Source organism: Diabrotica undecimpunctata, chromosome 2, assembly GCF_040954645.1.
Source record: "Diabrotica undecimpunctata isolate CICGRU chromosome 2, icDiaUnde3, whole genome shotgun sequence".
NCBI classification, from domain to species: domain Eukaryota; kingdom Metazoa; phylum Arthropoda; class Insecta; order Coleoptera; family Chrysomelidae; genus Diabrotica; species Diabrotica undecimpunctata.
In genome coordinates, this window is record NC_092804.1 from 153852502 (window position 1) to 153871434 (window position 18933).

Below are 18933 nucleotides of genomic sequence, written 5' to 3' on the forward strand. Positions count from 1 at the left end.
TAAAACTTTTAGGCTGTTATTTTCCTCTATAGTGCGTTTAATGTTTTCGGTTTTAAATTTCTTTAACTCTCTCCTAATTTTCTTCGAAACAGTTTTATTCATTTCTCTTAGAATGTGGCGGTCTGCATTCTTATCGCTTCTTATTTGTCTTCTTTGATCTAGCAGCTTTTCAGTATATGAACTTTAGGAGTTTATGATGCAATTATTCAAGTCGTTAAGATCGTTCTCGGAGGTTTCATGCAGTAGTAGCTTATTATTGATATGTGCCTGATATTGGTTGATATCTAATGGAGGTGTCCAGATACCATGAGATTTATTTTTAATCATTTAGTTCCTTTCTCTTTTTATGTTGATTTAGACTTTTCGCTCGTATTATTCTGTGGTCACTGCTTGTGAACTTGTTGAGTACTGTAACAGTTTTTTGATGATTTTGTGATTTTTAATAATTTAGTTCCTTTCTCTTTTTATGTTGATTTAGACTTTTTGCTCGTATTATTCTGTGGTCACTGCTTGTGAACTTGTTGAGTACTGTAACATTTTTTTGATGATTTTGTGATTTTTAATAATTTAGTTCCTTTCTCTTTTTATGTTGATTTAGACTTTTCGCTCGTATTATTCTGTGGTCACTGCTTGTGAACTTGTTGAGTACTGTAACATTTTTAATTATTTTTTTGTCACCTATGATGTAGTCGACATCGTTCCTTGTTCTACCGTTTGGACTTTCCCAAGATGTAGTAACTGCAATAAAAATTAGACGCCTACCTATAGTGGATACGACATCTGGCTAGATCAAATAAAGACTACCCAGCAAGACGTAGGAAAACCCAAGGGAACTGGACGACGAGGTAGACCAAGATTGAGGTGGGCAGATGGTCTGCATGAGGGTGGAAAATCGATGTGCGCGAACTGACACAAAGTTAATAGGCTTACAAAGATTCAGGTTCAACTAGAAATACAGCTGCAATGATGATATTGATGATTTTGTGACATATTTATATAAATATTGCCATGAACTATTGGATAGTTACAATATTATTGGTTTGCAAAAAAACACGTAATTACAGATTTTTACAAAGCGTACACTATGTGTAAAGATTTACTCAGATGGTGTATTATGTATTCCTAAAAAAATTATAATAATAATTACCGGTTGACAGACTACGTTATCAAACAGTTCAGTTTGCATATGAGTAGTAGTATAAAATAACTTCCAAAAGTAGTTATCCTCGCAGTAGTCGTGAAGTTGAAAATATGATGGGCCCAAAACATTTTAGTTCGCTTCGCTACCTGATTTATATTTGTATAACATTCAAGTAAGTTTTTAATATATCCCTATTAGTCTTTTTTTGTGGATCAACTAGTAAAAGTGCAAAAATAAATATTTTTGTGGGTTTCAAACATATTACTTGGCTTAGTAATAAATAAACTTTAGTCAAAAATAAATATAACTTAGTATATTTATTGGAAATTAACCACACTTCTAGTTGAAGATAGGTTTATTTTGACATTTCGATTTCCACTTCGATTTTTTTTTTGTATTTGAGAATGATTTCTGAAAATGAAACCGAAACGTTAAAATAATTACATTATCAATTGAAATTGTGGTTGATTACCATTAAAGATAATAAATATTATTAATGTTACAATAAAATAGCTTCCGAACAATAATAGATATTATATTTCAAAAACAAAAAGTATTTTCGAAATATTCAAACAGCTTTGAATATTTTTATTTAAGTATCCTTTTGAAAGAAGACAAGGAGCAAAACTAATAATTAATGATATCTTTAGTTTTATGTTCTTCTTCTAGTACACTCCCTTACTGGAGGTTTGCGACCACTGAATTAAAATGTTCTCTATTCTACGCCACCCTTAGTAATTGTTGAACGTTTATGTCCGTCCAAGTTCTGATATTGCGAAGCCATAACATAGTCCTTCTGCCTACTTCTGTTCGGCACTTTATCTACCCTTTAATTATTATTCGTAGCAGGTTATATTTGTCATTTCTCATTATGTGACCTAGATACGAGGTCTTTCTTTTCTTTATCGTTGTTATAAGTTCTAACTCTCTATTTATAGTGTTTCTTCTTTTTCAAGTGCCATCTCCGCGGCGGAGGTCGGCAATCATCACAGCTATGCGGACTTTTGAGACGGCTGCTCTGAAAAGTTCATTTGATGTACATCCGTAGCACTCTCTCAGGTTGCGCAGCCATGACATTCTACGCCTCCCTATGCTTCTCTTTCCTTGGATCTTTCCCTGCATAATCAGTTGGAGCAAGGTGTATTTCTCTCCACGTGTAATATGTCCAAGATATTCTAACTTTCTTGTTTTTATTGAATTTAAAATTTCCATTTCTTTGTTCATCCTTCCCAGAACCTCTTTGTTTGTGACGTGTTCTGTCCATGATATTTTCAGAATTCTTCTGTACACCCACAGCTCAAATGATTCCAGTTTTTTCATTGATGTCGCACTCAAGGTCCAAGATTCCATTCCATAAAATAAAGTCGAAAAGACATAGCACCTCGCCAACCTAACTCTTAGTTCCAGTTTTAAATCCCTGGTACATAGAACTCTTCTCATTTTGTTGAAATTTGCTCTAGCCTTTTCTATTCTTATTTATATCTCCTGATTGTAATCATTTGTGGAGTTAATCATTGTTCCCAGGTATGCATATTTGTCCAGTTGTTCGACGTTGGTTTCGTTTATTAGAAGATTCTCGTTATTTCTTTGAGTTTTCGATATTCTCATAAATTTCGTCTTCTTGGCATTCATTGTTAGACCATACTCTTTTCCATACTCTGCTATTCTGGTCACCAGTCTCTGAAGATCTTCAATGTTTTCGGCTAAGATCACAGTGTCGTCCGCATATCTAATGTTGTTAATGGGAAGTCCATTTACCTTTATTCCAGCTGTTTCACCCTCAAGAGCTTTTTTCAGGACCTCTTCGGAGTAGGCATTGAAAAGAATTGGCGACAATACGCATCCCTGTCTTACTCCACATCTAATTTCAATTTCTTCTGACAGCTGTTCGTTAACACGTACTTATAGTGTTTAATACTGTACTATTCGTAATGTGTTGTGTCCATGATATTCTGAGCATTCCCCATTTCGAAGGCTTCTAGCCCTCTCGTGGTATTTAATTTTAATGTCCAGGCTTCAACTCCATACGGAAGGGCTGACCAAACATAGCATTTAATAACTCTTATTCGGATGTCTAAGCTTAGTTTTCGATAATTTGCTTCCATTTATTGTACATGTTCCCAGCCTGTTCTGTTCGTGTTTTTATTTCTATATCTGGATCCCAATTATCATTTAGTTCTACTGCTAAATATCTGAATTTGTAAACTTGTTCTAATTGGGTGTAATTAGGTCAATGCGACAATTTTCATCGGTTTCGCTAATCATCATTACTTTAGTTTTTTGAAGATTTATTATCAATTTGATTAACTAACTGTGTCTAGTATATATAGTAAGTCTTCCATTTTTTTGCTATCAGAACAGTATCGTCTGTATTTGTAATATTGTTAATATATTTACCCTTTATTTTAATACCAATTTCCCTGTCTAGTGTTCGTTTAAATATGCATTCAGGGTGCAAGTTAAAGAGCAATGGAGACATGACACATCCTTGTCGGATACCTCTTTATATACAGGCGCTTTTAGTAGTGTGGTTGGAATATTTTAAGGTTGCTTCTTAATTCCAATAAAGGTTTTAAATTATGCGGAGATTTTTTCCGTCTAGCTTCATCTTCTGTATTTCATACAACAATTTTTCATGCTGAATTCTATCAAAAGCCTTCTGATCGTCGATGAAACACAAATATATTGTTGCTAGTGATCGAGGCAATTGTACAATTAAATTCAAATATTATCTTAGTGCATGCTTCTTTTCCTATAATGAGCTTTAATTGTTATTTCCATTTATTTCATGGTATCTACCATACAGTACTGGCGTAATACATTTTAAGCATAAAAGTGAGTAAGAAAATTGTTTCTTATTTAATTTAACAAAAGAATCCGTAACCTTTTCCATTAAAAAAGATTTCCATTTCTTATTTTCGAGATGCGGAAGTATGAGATTTTTCAGACTGTACATTCTGGTATGGTGCGTTATCAAAACAACAACAAGTGGTGGTAAATTATGTAAACGTTTTTATACCTAGAACAATTAATACATAAATCTCTTTACTCTTTACTCCTAGAAATCAACAGAACAATGAAACTGACTTTGGCATCTTTTCGTAAAAATGCAGTTATATTCTTGAAAGAAAGAAACTTGGGCACTAAAAAAAAGAGATAATAGCGAAACTCAAAGTCACTTAAAGGTCAATGGAGCGATGCATGCTAGGTATAACAAAGAGAGATCGAAAAAGAATAGAATGGATCAGACAGAAAAACAAGGATACTGGTGTAATCCACAGAATTAATTCTTTAAAATTGCAATGAGCAGAACATTTAGCGGAAATAACTGACACTAGATGGCCAAGGGGCCAAGAAGACATCCAATTTTAAGATGGGACTATGACATAAGGAAACAAACAACATAATCGGTAGAATGCGCTGAGAAAGATGATGATGATGATGATGGTGATGATGATAATATAATTTGTTGCACAGTCCAATCGCATTCATCCATGTATTTCGGCGATTTCGTTTTCCTTATTTATTACAATCTATCCGAAATATTAACATTATTTTATTATGTTTTATATTATAATCTAGGCATTATCATGTGTGCTTGTCATTGTCATTCATTTTATCGAAATTTATTCATTCGTTTGAAATTTTTGGGTTTTTTGCTTTGAAAATAGTTTGTCGAATCCTCAAAGTCGTGAGCTATAACAAGAATTACATAATGTACATAAATATAAATGAAAATTTTGCGGTAAACACATTGTCATTAATTTGTAATTGCGGTAATAACATTGTTATTAATTTTATGTAAATTATTTGTATCTAAATTTATTCAAAATATCTATGACGTCATTTATTATGTTGGTAAAAAATTTAATTTATGTAGAGGATTTTTGCTAGGTAAAGTACAGTACAAATACAGTAAGGTACAGTAGTACAACACGAATAAATAAACAAAACTTTGCAGATTAAATCATAAAATACAAAACTTAGGGGAACCCAGGAAATATAGATAAAGGATAACAAAAAATAGTACATATTAAACCGACAGCAAAAAACACAATCAAAAGGAATAAAATTGGATGGTTTGGTAACGAATGTAGAGAAAATATTTTCTTCTCGCCTTTGGTGACAACTCTTACTATTTGCTATCTCTTACTATATGCTTATGTGATTATTCCTTTTATTATACTTGGTATCCGCTCATTTATACTCTATTCGAGTACGTTAATCATCAATTTCTAATTTACATCGCTGGTTCTTTACTGATTAATACGTTTTGATTTTCTAAGTTGAGATCGTCGTATTAAGTTATTTTTCACTTGTGTCGAAAATAATAGTCTGTAGACTATCTTTATCTTGGACTACCAATATGGCGTCATCTGCATAACAGGTTATTTTGACTTTTGTGTTCCCCATTCTGCATCTTCTTTCTTTGACAAATCTTTCAATGACTTCAATTTAGATTATATTGACGAGCATAAAGTCTCACTGTAATATTTTATTGCCTATTTATGCCTATATTATTTTGATTTTATTTCCTAGAATCAGTTTAGGTTTCCTACCGACTAACCAGTTTAAATCTTCCATTCTTAGGTCAATTTGTTTCCGCTTCTTAAGAATATGTTCTTTTCAATTGACTTTTGAGTCAAGATGTATTCCTAGGTATTGCTGCTATAGGACTAAAGTTGAATGAGGAAAGTTGAATGTTGTTAAGTGAAACTGGGAAACACTGGTCTCTTCTCAAGGTAAAAGTCACTTGGGCTGATTTTGTTGCATTTATTTTAGTTCTCCACTTATTTGACCACGTCTCGATTTCATTCAGTTGTACCTATAGAATGTTAGATGCTATAGTAGCATTTTTGTAGACTTCAAGGAGGACGTTCATCTGCAAACGTACCAGTAACGATTTCATTATTGAAGGGTAGATCTGCTGTTTACTCTAACTGTTAAAAGTTTTAATAGTTTCAGGTAGGTGATGGGAAGATATTTATTGATTTTGAAAATCAAATATGTGTGCCAAACCTTGTCAAAGTCTTGGCTAACGTCTAAAAAAGCAGCTGCGTAGTACTGTTTGCTTCCCATTGCAGAATGTATGGAGTGTACTATTCTGTGAACTAGCTGTATCGTTGAGTGTTCTTTTCGAAAGTGGTTGCGTATCAATTGCTTCGTATTGGGGTCTAAGTTAATTTTTTGTAACAGTAACCTTTCAAGTATTTTGGATTCGATTGATAGTATACTTAATGGCCCATATGATGAAGCCTCATTTGGAGTTTTTCCTGCTTTTGGAATTAGTATTATTTCAGTGATTTTAAAAAGCTTTGGCCAGTAATTTGAGCGTAGAATGGCATTGAAGATGAGAGAGTAGATTCCTTTATCTGGTAGTTCCTTTATCATTATGAGTGGTACTTTGTCCAGCCCACGAGATTTTCTAGTGTTTAAATATTTAATTTGTTTTTGAACTTCGTTTTTAGTTAGTGGTCTGATTACTGATATGTTCGCTGGAATGTTATTTATGTCTCTTTCAATTTCGTTGTCTGGATAGTTGTATCTCGGGAACCACTGCTCGTACTTCAACTTTTTTCTTTTATAAGAAACTTCTTGTCGAGTCTTTTCTAAGGCCGTTTTTCGAATTTAATTTAAGCCAATAGTTACCGAGATATTTGATTTGTTTATAAACCAAGAAATAGTTTATAATTTTCCAGTCCAAATAATCCGATTTGATTTCCATAAATTACGTTACATAGGTTTAGTACGTTTTTATAAGTAAAAAAATTGGCAAACTTATATATGCTCTAGTTTTTGATGTGCAAGATTTTAAAAAAATTATATTTTTTTTTAATTTAAATTGCAAAATTATTATGAGAAACATATTAAATACATTTAAATAAAATTTAATAAGCAGTTTTAATATGTTATAAAGATTTTCTAGAAGAATTATGAAATTCCTAAGTGAAATATATGCGATTAAAAAACATCAAATAAGAAAAGACTTGTTTCCCCCTCTTTTTTTGTATTCATTGCTATTTTGCAATAAGGGTAATAAATTAGGACATTTTTAACTAACCGTATCGTATAGAAAATTTAATTGTCGCTATTTTATTGTTTACGACTTTGCTTCAAAATGAATTGTATTAACTTTATAAGCAAAGGAAGTAGAGAAAATAGATATTTTTAGTAATCTTTAAAAATTTTAATTTTTTAAATAAATTTCCTGACCTATTTGAGAGCGAGTATAAGCCCAATATTATTTCTGAAATTATCACCTAACTATATCTTCTCTACCTCTTCTTATTTTAAATGTATGTAAAAATTTGTGTTGGATTATTGATGTAATGAACGTAGTGTAATTTGAGTACCCTGTATATTAATCACTGGCTAAGATTTTATGTCTACATAACGTAAATCAAACTATTTATCAAAAATGATTCTTCTTCTTCCTTTACCCTATCCGTTTCGGACGTTGGCTATTAACAAGGCTATTTTGACTTTGTTTATGGCACCTCTGAACAGTTCGGTCGATGTTAGTCCTAACCATTGTTGCAGGTTATGCATCCATGAGTGTCGTCTTCTTCCCGGTCCCCTCCTACTGTCGATTCTTCCTTGGACTATTAACTATAGCAGCCGGTACTTAGTATGCCTCATGACATGTCCGAAGTACTCAAGCTTCCGTTTCTTTACGGTGAAGATTATTTCTTTGCTTTTGCCTATTCTCTGCATTACTTCCACGTTAGTGATGTGGTCTGTCCAGTATATCCGAAGAATACGGCGATATATCCACAGCTCAAAGGATTCTAGTTTCTTCAGGGTGGCTTACGTTGTGGTCCATGCCTCTGCTCCATAGAACAAGACCGGGAAGACATAACACTTGACCAGTCTTAATTTTAGTTCCATTGAGATTTTACTTGTGAACCACTTTTTCATATTGTTGAACGCGTTTCGCGCTTTTTCAATTCGTGATCTTATTTCTGTTGACTGGTCCCATTTTGTGTTGACTGTGGTTCCAAGGTATGTGTATGTTTTCACTTGTTCTATTTTTCGGTTGTTTAATGTCAATTGCATCGGAGGTTGTTGTGTTCTGCTGATGAGCATGCATTTAGTTTTGGTTGTATTGAGTTCTAAACCATATTCTTGACTTGCTGTGTGTATGCTTTGCATGAGTCTTTGAAGCTCATTGCAGTCATTTGCGATAATAACTGTGTCGTCAGCATATCTAATATTATTGATTACCTCTCCGTTTACTTTGATACCCTCCGAAACTTCTCCCAGTGCTTCCCTGAAGATTTGTTCAGAGTATATATTGAACAGAAGCGGCGAGAGGACGCATCCCTGTCGTACACCCTTTTTAATATCTATCTTCCCACTGTGTAAGTTGCCCATCTTTATCTCAGCACTTTGGTTCTAATAGAGACTGGTTATTATGCGCAGATCCTTGCCATCAATATGCATCTTCCTGAGCATTTCCATGAGTTTATCATGTTTGACCTTGTCAAACGCCTTGGAGAAGTCGATGAAGCACAAGTGGACGTCCTTGTGCATGTCTCTGCATCTTTGAATTAAAACTTGCAGACTGAAGATCGCCTCTCTTGTGCCCAATGCGCTTCGGAATCCGAACTGTGACTCCGATATATTTGCTTCGCATTTGTTATATATTCTATTGTGTATGATTTTGGTGAAAACTTTGGTAATGTGATTTATCAAGCTTATTAAGCGGTGTTGATCACAGTGTTTTGCACTTGGTGTTTTAGATAAGGCTACAAAGATCGATCGAAGCCATTTCTCCGGAATCTCCCCTTTGTCGTAAAAGGTGTTAAAAAGGCCTGTCAAAAAATCGAGGAAGTGGTCATATGTTTCGCATAGGAGTTTTATGATCTCGCTCTGTATGTTGTCGGGACTTGGTGTTTTGTCGTTTTTTAGCGATGAAATGGCTTTTTCCACTTCAGACCTTAGTATTTCGGGTCCAGTCATGTCGTCATCTTGGTCCACTGTCGCTCTGCGTTTATCGTTAAAAAGTCGGTCTACATAATCTTTCCATATGTCAATGAGCTTCAAGTCGTCTGATATAAGGTTACCGTCTGCGTCTATTAGTGTCGGGTGGGGATTATTGGTTTTCTTTTTAGTTGGTAATTCTTTGATCTTTTTGTGCATGTTGTGGTAGTCATATCTTCTGTCGCAAAAATGATTACTAATCTTAAACTTTTATTTGTAGTCTTGTAGCTGCAGCGAGTGAAGAAGTTAAATTTAATAGAAAATTCCCAGATGACTTCGAATTTGGGGCAGCTACTTCAGCATACCAAATTGAAGGTGCTTGGAATATAGACGGAAAAGGGGAAAGCATTTGGGATACTTACGTCCACAGAGTACCGTCCCCAATTAAAAATGGAGATACTGGAGATATTGCATGTGACAGTTATTACAAATACAAAGAGGATGTCAGACTTGCTGCCGAACTTGGTATAAAGATGTACAGATTTTCGATATCCTGGCCAAGGTACCCTAATTTCTAATTTAATCACTATAAGAAAATATATATTAAACCTAGAGCTAAGATTAATACTATTACAAGAATTAATATCAATTTCAACAGTATTGGTTAGTGATCAGTGGAGTAGTGTCTGAAGTGTCGAAAGTTCGGTGCAATGATAATCGACGCGGGTCAACCCTTAGCTTTACGTTTAATTTTTTACCGTAAAAACATATATATATATATATATATATATATATATATATATATATATATATATATATATATATATATATATATATATATATTAATGTGTATCTTCTATATATTTATTTTAATTTTTTCCACTGTATGCCGATTAGTATTGAATTGGAGCTTTACAATTTTTAGGGTACTACCTACTGGAAAAGCTGACAATATCAGTGAAGCTGGTCTCAATTACTATAAAGATCTAGTTAAAGAAATTCGTAAAAATGGCATGCTTCCAGTTGCTACTATCTACCACTGGGACCTTCCTCAGAGTCTTTACGATGAAGGTATTCAATGGAGTAATGTTAGCTTGATACCCTATATTGTAGACTATGCAAGAGTTGTTATCAAAAATTTACCTGACGTTTCATATTGGGTAACCATCAATGAGCCAAAACAAGTTTGTCGTATAGGATACGGTACCTCTCATCTAGCGCCTGGTTTAAACAGCAGTGGCCTCTTAGAATACGATTGTGCATATGTACTTCTTAAATCACATGCTGCTATGTATCATATGTATAAAAAGGAGTTTTCCGATTATAAAGGTGAGTATAAAAATTTGTTTCGATTTACAGTTTATTTGGTGGCGTATCTGTGAGGCGTTAGAGGTCTGTAGAGCTTCTACAGTATTTTGTTAGTAAGTTTTTTCTATAATTTAAATTAATGTTAACATATGGTAAGCTGTCGATTGCCTGGTCTAAAATTAGCTTATTCTACTGTCTCCCTTTAACTGTATTCCTTGTTCCTGGTTCCGGGCTCCGGGCATTGCATGAGGGCAATATCAAAGCCTTCTTGTTCTACTCTTCTAACCAGCGTTATCGATGCGGCTTTTGCGTGTTGAATATTGGCCTGCAGGAGCCTTATTTCTCTCTTCACTACGAAGAGTAATCCGCTTCCGGTTTTGTGGAGTTTTTTTCTTCTGTGGGTCCAAAGCACTCTTGGACCGTAGTCCTTACGATAGGGCTGGTTCCGTCTGAAGAAGGTTGTTCCTCTTCCTGAACCTCTATATCTAGAAAAGTTTCCCTGTTTCACTGAAGTGAGTTTCTGCTGGCTTTTTCTTCAGTATTTTTGTCTTCCCTTTTTTGTATCGGAAGGTTAACTTTGCCACTCCAAAAGCTTGAGTTTATGGAGCTCTTCTCTAAATTTAGAATCTATTGAGAAGGTCCATAAACCCCTTTGTCTGAAAGTTTGCTTCCCCATACTGTGCATAGATGTGTTCTGAGCCCATGTTTACTTATACTTAGTCTTATAGGATACTTTTGGACTCAAGATGTTCTCCATCTGCATCCTGCACGAAGACAGTGCATGACTGTAACTTGGAAATATCTTCCCATTCCAAAAACCCTGAGAGATGCATTCTCCCAATGCCTCAGGGTTGTAATGGTCCCCTTTAGCTACCTAGTTAAGTTCTAGGAAACCCAACCTATGGCTACTCTTCAGGAAGCGAATCTATGGTCCTGCTCCCGAAATTTCTTTATAAGCCACCAAGATGGCTTTTTGGACTGCCTTAAGCTTATCCACATCGATCTTGGCTTCTAAGAATTCTGTTAGTACTGCCGCAACTTTAACAGCAGCGGAAGTTTCAATGAAAGTCGTATCCTCGTTTCTTTGCCCTTTCCCTTTGCGTTGGCTTTCGGGTAGTGTGCTTCCGTCTGACCTTGGCCTTTTTGGACCTTCGGCCTGCTGAAATTTGCAGCCTTAATCTCTTCGTCTGTCATGAGATCAACGTTTCCAAAACTGTTACTCTGACAGACTTAGTGGTTCCATGTCTTTCAACATGGGAGATTTCTTTAGAATTTCCTGACCTTTCAGCGTTTGGATTTTCTTTAGAAGTTCCCTGCACTTCGGCTTTAGAAATCGTAGTTTTGGTTTCAGTGTTTCCTGACCTTTCAGCTTTGGGAGCCCTTTGGATCTGAGTTTTTTTATTTTTGTTTCGCTTTTCCGTATTGATCCCACGAGTAACAGTCCAACTCTCGCAGAGCCCCGCTTACGAGGGTGAGGTCTAAATACGATAGGGTGAACCTGTTGTCCCAAAGGAACCGTTTACGGCACTATCACTCTAGTGCCTTACAGTCTTCACTACGGTGTCTTACGGCTTGGCTTGAGGAGTGATTATCGACTCTCCCGGTCTAGATCTGCTGGATATAGTTTCAACAGGGCCACCTCATGAAGGATGGAATCAAATACTTATCATAAAGGGTACAAATATAAATTAAAGTATTATTTAATCCAGGTGACTCACGAATTTAATTGCCATCGTTTTTGACTCCTAATGTAAAGTATTCTTAACTTTATTCTGCAACCTTGTTGAAACAAAGATTTGTTCATTTTTTTATCGGCTAAATTACAATTTTAGTATTAATAATTATTATTAATTTAATTTTTTAGCTCCAATGTCCATAGTCGTAGATTGTCAATGGATAGAGGCTCTAACAAATTCACCTAAGGATAGAGAAGCTGCTGAACGACAAAGGCAATTTGAAGTAAGAATAAATTTAACAATTTTATGTAAATAATAATAATTTATCGATTTAGTATGTGGCAGAATAAAATTGTAATGTCCGTATAAAATCATTTTGTATTTTCTTGTGCGAACACAGTTTAATCAGACATTGCACCGTTTTCGTAATGATCTTCATTTTTCAACTGGTTGCTTTTGGTTTACTTGCAGATTCATGATTTTATGCTGCTACTTTATTTAGGCTATTATTGTATCCATACAATTCAAATTCTATAGTTTCATTTAACGATTATCAACTTTAACTTACAATTATAAAGAATGTCTAATTTTTCGTTCAATGAAGTGTTTAATCATTGTATATTTTAGTGTGGCTTGTACTTCAATCCCATCTTTAATGGTGACTGGCCACAAATCGTGAAAGACAGAATAGCTTATAGAAGCGAGAAAGCTAACTTAACGAGATCCAGACTTCCACCTTTCACTGCAGAAGAAATAGAAGAAATAAAAGGAACACATGATTTTCTGGGATTAAATCATTATTATACTATGTTAGCTAGGCAGGAAGCAGAAGAAGCACCATTTAATGAAACTAGTTATGAAAATGACGTTGGAACTGTTGACTCATTCGATCCAAAATGGGTTGTAGAATCAAATGGATTATTTGTGGTATGTAATATAAAATATTTTCTTTGTTTATGAAAAATAGTATACTAATTTAACCTAATTTTTTATTGACAAAGTTTTGTAATACATAATCAATATTACTGTCAATTTGTTTATAAATGAATTGTCTATTTATGAAAACCACTTCATTACATTTCTACCAAGAGGACTGATTCCAAATGGCGAAATGTTGGTTCTAGAAATTTTGTATTCAGGATAACCGGAGTATATTGACTAGAGCTCGAAAACCCCTGCAGAAATCCAGGCAGGTTGGAAGGCTGCTCCGTAGAAGCATACGCACCATCCCACTTTCCTAACTACAGATTGATAATATGTACTGGAGAAATTATTACAAAGAGGTTACTCTACAATCCAAGATGCCGAAATGAAATTTCTCTGAAATGTGAAACAACGTCTATCATAAGATCTGATAGAGAGAAAAATGAATGGGTACTTAAAATAATAAGTAAACATCTACTCAATTAATGGTAAAATCAAAGAATACCGAACAAAATGTAAAAAAGGCGTGAAAATCGACTAACTAAATAAATTTAAAATAAACCGAAAGGAAGTAATTATAAAAGTAGAAATGCAAAGATTTCTATTAACGAAACCAAAATTCAGATTTTTGCTTTAATCTGTGCCTTCTATAAATTGCAATGCATGGCAAAACAGACGATGCCAAAAGATGTAAGAGGGATATAAAGGATATAAAAGATGCATTCCACAACAGATTATCTCCTCATCTAAGCAAAAATCCTTGGCGATAAGCCAACCTAAAAGAGTAACTCTTTATGAGAACTAGAAATCAATTCGCTAAGGATTTTTGCTTAGATGACAAGCATCTTTTAGCATCGTCTGTTTTGCCTTGCAATTTATAGAAGGCACAGATTAAAGTCAAAATCTGAATTTTGGTTCGGTTAATAGAAATCTTCGCATTTCTACTTTGATGACTTATTCTCAGATGTCACTATAGCGTCCATATTGAAGCCATTTTATGGTTGCTTCTTTTGACGAAAAAGATCTGATTTGACGTTTAGAGCTTCTGTACCAGTCTCTCTGACGAATCCTGGTAGGATGAAATTCGTATAAGCGAATATACAGAGACACTATAAGTGAAATCAAATCTTAACTATTTTTTATTTTACAAAAAGATGTTTAATATCGGAATTTACAACAAATGACTGAAGCCTAGAATGAAGAAGATGAGAGATTTTGATTACATTTTTATTGAATGTATTTTAGAAGGTTTTAAAAATGTAAACATGAGCTTTTACATCAATAAGCATGGATGATTTTAAAATTATTTTGGAAAAAATGATTTCTTGTACGAAGTATGAAGTTAACTTGTGGACTAAATAAAAACTAAGAGTTGATTAAATTTAAAAATATGTGGTCTTAGTAGCTTAAAAATATTATAACAATTTTAAGCCTTACACACATTACCTTTTAAAAGGTAATAATTTTATGAATCGAAGTCAATTATGTGGTGCAGTAGTATTACGCCTCAGCTACTGATATGAAGGAACAAAAATATAAACATATAGACCACAATCCCATGGGACATTTGACCCAATATGAATCACATATAAATCGATACTACAATATGTAATAAAAGCTTTAGAAACTATGTTGCCAATTATTATCGCTACAGAAAGCATGGGGGTTCCAATTAAGGGTTACGCCTTAGATTTCTCACCCCTGTCAAAAGTGTGTACTGATTATTAAGCTATCGGTTTTTTTCTTTTAAATTCTACGAATCAATAAATCATTGTACCGCTTGTAATTGTTATTGTAACGAAAAGTTAATATTTCTAATTATTTTCTTGATTGCTTTTAAACGTACTATATACTTTATTCTTACTTTAGATCGTTCCTAGTGGTGTTCTTAGAGTTTTAAGATGGATTAGAAAGACATATGGAGACCAAAAAATCCTAATAACTGAAATAGGAATGAGCGACAACGGTACTTATCTCAATGATCAAGATAGAATCGATTTTTACACAGTGAGTAAATGTATAATATATTTAATGCAGTATTTGGAAGGAAATAAAATAGCTTTTAATCATATTAATATATAGCTTTTCCATGTTTTATAATTATCTGTTATTATTGCCTCCTCAAAGGTTCTTGCTGTCATTGATTTTTTGATATCATTACGTAAACGTCGTGTTCTCCCTTTTTTTTCTAAAATAAAATCGAGCTTAGTTTTCTGCAAGACCACCACCTCTCATCCTTTATTACCACCACCATTTGTGGCATACTTGTGTTATGTATAATTAATTATACACAGGCATATGCAGTTAATAGTTAATTTCAAACGACTAACTTTAAACTAAATAATATCACCTAATAATCATGTCTAAACTATGTCAGCGAATTTTTTATCTCTCTACATTTCGATTAATTTTTATGTCATTTCGCATTTGTTCTTTTTTACCCTTATTGTGATCTCTTTTCATCTGAAATAGTATATTGCTTTTATAATACCACAAAAAGTGTTCGTATTCCCATTTTTCCATTTCTAGAAAAGTGAGCTTAGTGTTCGTGTTGAATCTTTTTCATCATTTATTCCTGTCCTTATTGTATTTTCAATATTGTCTTTAATTAAAACGACTCCTTTTTTCTGGAAGTTGTCTTTTCTAGATTAATCGTAGCGTATCCAATTGGTTAATTGTATACTAATATTGCCATATTTTAATTTATAGATATATATATATATATATATATATATATATATATATATATATATATATATAAGCTCTTTGTTAAGACTTGATAGACGTTTAATTTGGCCCTAAATCGAAGTTTCTCATAGCAACAGTACTATCGGAACTGCCTTGCTGTGTCTTCGTTTTACCTGTAGGTTCCTCATCTGGGTCGTCGAAGTCACCTTTCTACTCTTTCCCTTTATATCTTTATTTACAAATTCAGAAGATTTACTCATTTTTGGACCATCTCGTTTTGTCACCGTATCCAGTTGGGTACGTTTCCAGAATGGGTATCCAGAAGTACTGAAGTATTTAACTAATTCATCAGTTCGCTTGGGCATGCATCCTATGAGAATACTTGGTACCTCCCGGGATTGTGGATCGTAGTAGCTATAGCAGAAGTTTCACTGCATGATGAGTCAGTTATTGCTGTGTGGATTCATTGTGGAATCAGTGTAGGTATTTAGCGACAATCATTCTCGAATACAAAACAATAATGTTTTGTATTTTGAGAATGATTTCCGAAGTGGGAATCCAAAACGTAAAAATAAACTTATTTTTAAAGTAAAATTGTGGCTTATTCATAATAAAAGTAATAAATCATTTTTATGTAGTGCACATTTTACTCTGAAGATTTCTGCAGAGTAAATTTATCATCATAATTCTGGCTTTATAACCCCATGTGGATCGTAATCTCATTGAGAATCTTTCTTCATTCTTTCCTCTTCATCACCTGTTTTCGACATTATTAATGTTGTTCCGTGCGCTCTTCTTCTTCTCTGTCCAATGGATCTATCAACGACCATTTTTTTAGTGAATAATTTTGCTCCATCAGCATTGTGTTCCACCAATCTCAAATGTGTTATCTCTGTATGTTCAGCAATATCTGACTCCAGGTATGTTTTGCATCGTAATTTAATTATGCCAAACGTTTCGAAAACCTTTGCCATAGTCTACAAATGCTAAATGCACATAGTTCATGTTTATGTTATTTTTAGGAATATTTCTGCAACATCCTAGAGGCTATGGATGAAGGAAGTGACGTTAAAGGAATTATATACTGGAGTTTAATGGATAATTTTGAATGGACTAGTGGTTACAGGTAATAAATCTCGTTATTAACTGTTTAGTTTTATATGCTGATGAAAAAGAAATAAGTGAACGCAGAAGAGCAAACCGAAGAGAAGCGAAGAGAAGAAATATTTGCAAAGAACAAATAAATAACTGTAAAAATAGATTAACTAAGGTTTGTAAGCTACCTTCTGTTGGTTCTGTTCCTAGAAATACATTTTTTAGGCACTTCATTTTGTAGCTCTGGTCGCAGCTTCCTTTCTATAAATGTTATTGTTCATTGATACGCAACCAAGGTATTCAGTACCTTATTGTCCTTGTGACTATCTGAGAAAATCCATAAGTACTTAATAAAAGAAATGACAAACAGTAAATAATAGAAAAAGACAAATACATAAGTCGTAAATAAAAAATACTGGCTAGCCAAAACAAATACCAGTAGCAATATATATATATATATATATATATATATATATATATATATATATATAATAATTTTTAATAAGAAGATGAGAAAACTTACAAAAAGGACCAATTGAAAATTGGAAATGGAAACAATGGACCCAAGCATTAATCATTAATTATTAATCAAATTAATTAGGTCTTCAAAATATAAACCCATTAAACAAACTCCTTACTGTGATTACTAAAGATCAATATACCTTACATGTACTGCTTGAAAACCAAGTCAGAAACCAGTCTACTTCAGGTGAATTTCTATACAAGCACAGATTTCTATACAAACCAGCCTAAACAAAACAAGCCTTTCAGAATAAAAGTATATTTAAAAAATATATATTATGCAATAAACCTGGATGAATTCAAACAAAACATAGAATTCCCTGAGCATGAACTTGTAAAGTTAATGCCCAAGTTGGCATATTAAGCAAAATGTGACAAACATCCATTACAAATGTGTTATTTGTGGATCTAAAAATATAAGAAAATAAAGATATCTATAATCCAAAGAAATTGGGGTATTCGATATTGATAATTGAAGCACATCATGATAAAAGAATTATTATTATAATTTTTTGCAGCGTTCTGTTATTGTAAAATAAAAGAAAAGACCCAATTAAATGCGTTGTTAATACTTTTGGATTCAGGTTTCCATGAATCCGATACATATGTCCTAGAAAAATATGGAATCGAATTTAAACTGCAAAAAGATAAAGACTGCAACTTAAGAGCAGACAAAAATTAGAAATTTTCAATGGTGATCATGAATTGGTCTTAGTGCATTCTTTATAAAGGGTCTCGATTATTTTATATGTGACGGATCGAGAAAGGAAAAAAGGCGACGAATTCAGGAGGAATAGAATCCGAGTTAGATAAACGTAGATAAAAGCAACTTACAATAAGAATGTAAAAAAGGCAAAATAAATAGTTTTTGTAATCTAGAAGGAAGAAATAATACGATCAACAAAGCAAATAGGGTTAACTTATTTATCTGTGGATAAATAAGACAATATGTTAATTTAAAAATATTTACTAAACGTATCAGTCTTTTATATTTTAAATTATGATATTTTAAATTGTAATAAATTTAATTTTTTTTAGTGCTCACTTTGGGTTATACCATGTTGATTTTAAAGATTCAAACAGAACCAGACAGCCTAAAGAATCGGTAGGATTTGTGCAAAATTTAGCAAAAGATAAAAAGCTCTCTTGCGGTAATCCAAGTAAATATAGATCAGTCCCATTGGCGCTTCCGAAATGGACTCCAAATCATAAGGTTTCTTTGTGGAATAAAGGCGTTGGAAATAAACACCACAAAGATAAAAAAACGACACAAAATCCTGTAGGCCATAAATACGGCGTTGGACGTAGACACAGAGACTGTTAAAGTAAAAGATCCTAGCAGTATTTTTGAAGTATTACCGATTCCTAATTGTTTCTTTATTTTCTGTTTCAAAATATTATTAGTTATTATTAAAAATTAATAAATGATTGAAAGATAAATGTGTTTATTAAAGTTTATAAAGAAATCAAAAATAAATATTAAAAATCATATGGTAATGGTAGATTGAAAGAGGAAAAAGTAGAAATTTAACTTGGTGATATAGAATATCAGCTAACTATCTTATTGGACTTGTTACCGCCAATGTGCTGGCTTAAATACAAATATGCATTTAGAACGAATGATTGGTATTATAAAACATATTTATTTGACAGTTT

General features: G+C 33.2%; 1 protein-coding gene across 1 annotated transcript; it reads left to right on the plus strand.

Moving 5' to 3' along the window:
* The first annotated feature begins 1168 nt into the window (after positions 1-1168).
* LOC140435084 (myrosinase 1-like) lies at positions 1169-18717 on the plus strand. The gene is made up of 8 exons (XM_072523786.1): positions 1169-1313; positions 9345-9626; positions 9990-10393; positions 12237-12331; positions 12676-12975; positions 14842-14979; positions 16683-16786; positions 18316-18717. The coding sequence occupies exons 1-8, from the start codon at positions 1252-1254 to the stop codon at positions 18599-18601; spliced, it is 1671 nt and encodes a 556-aa protein (XP_072379887.1). The 5' UTR covers positions 1169-1251; the 3' UTR covers positions 18602-18717.
* Positions 18718-18933: the final 216 nt, after the last annotated feature.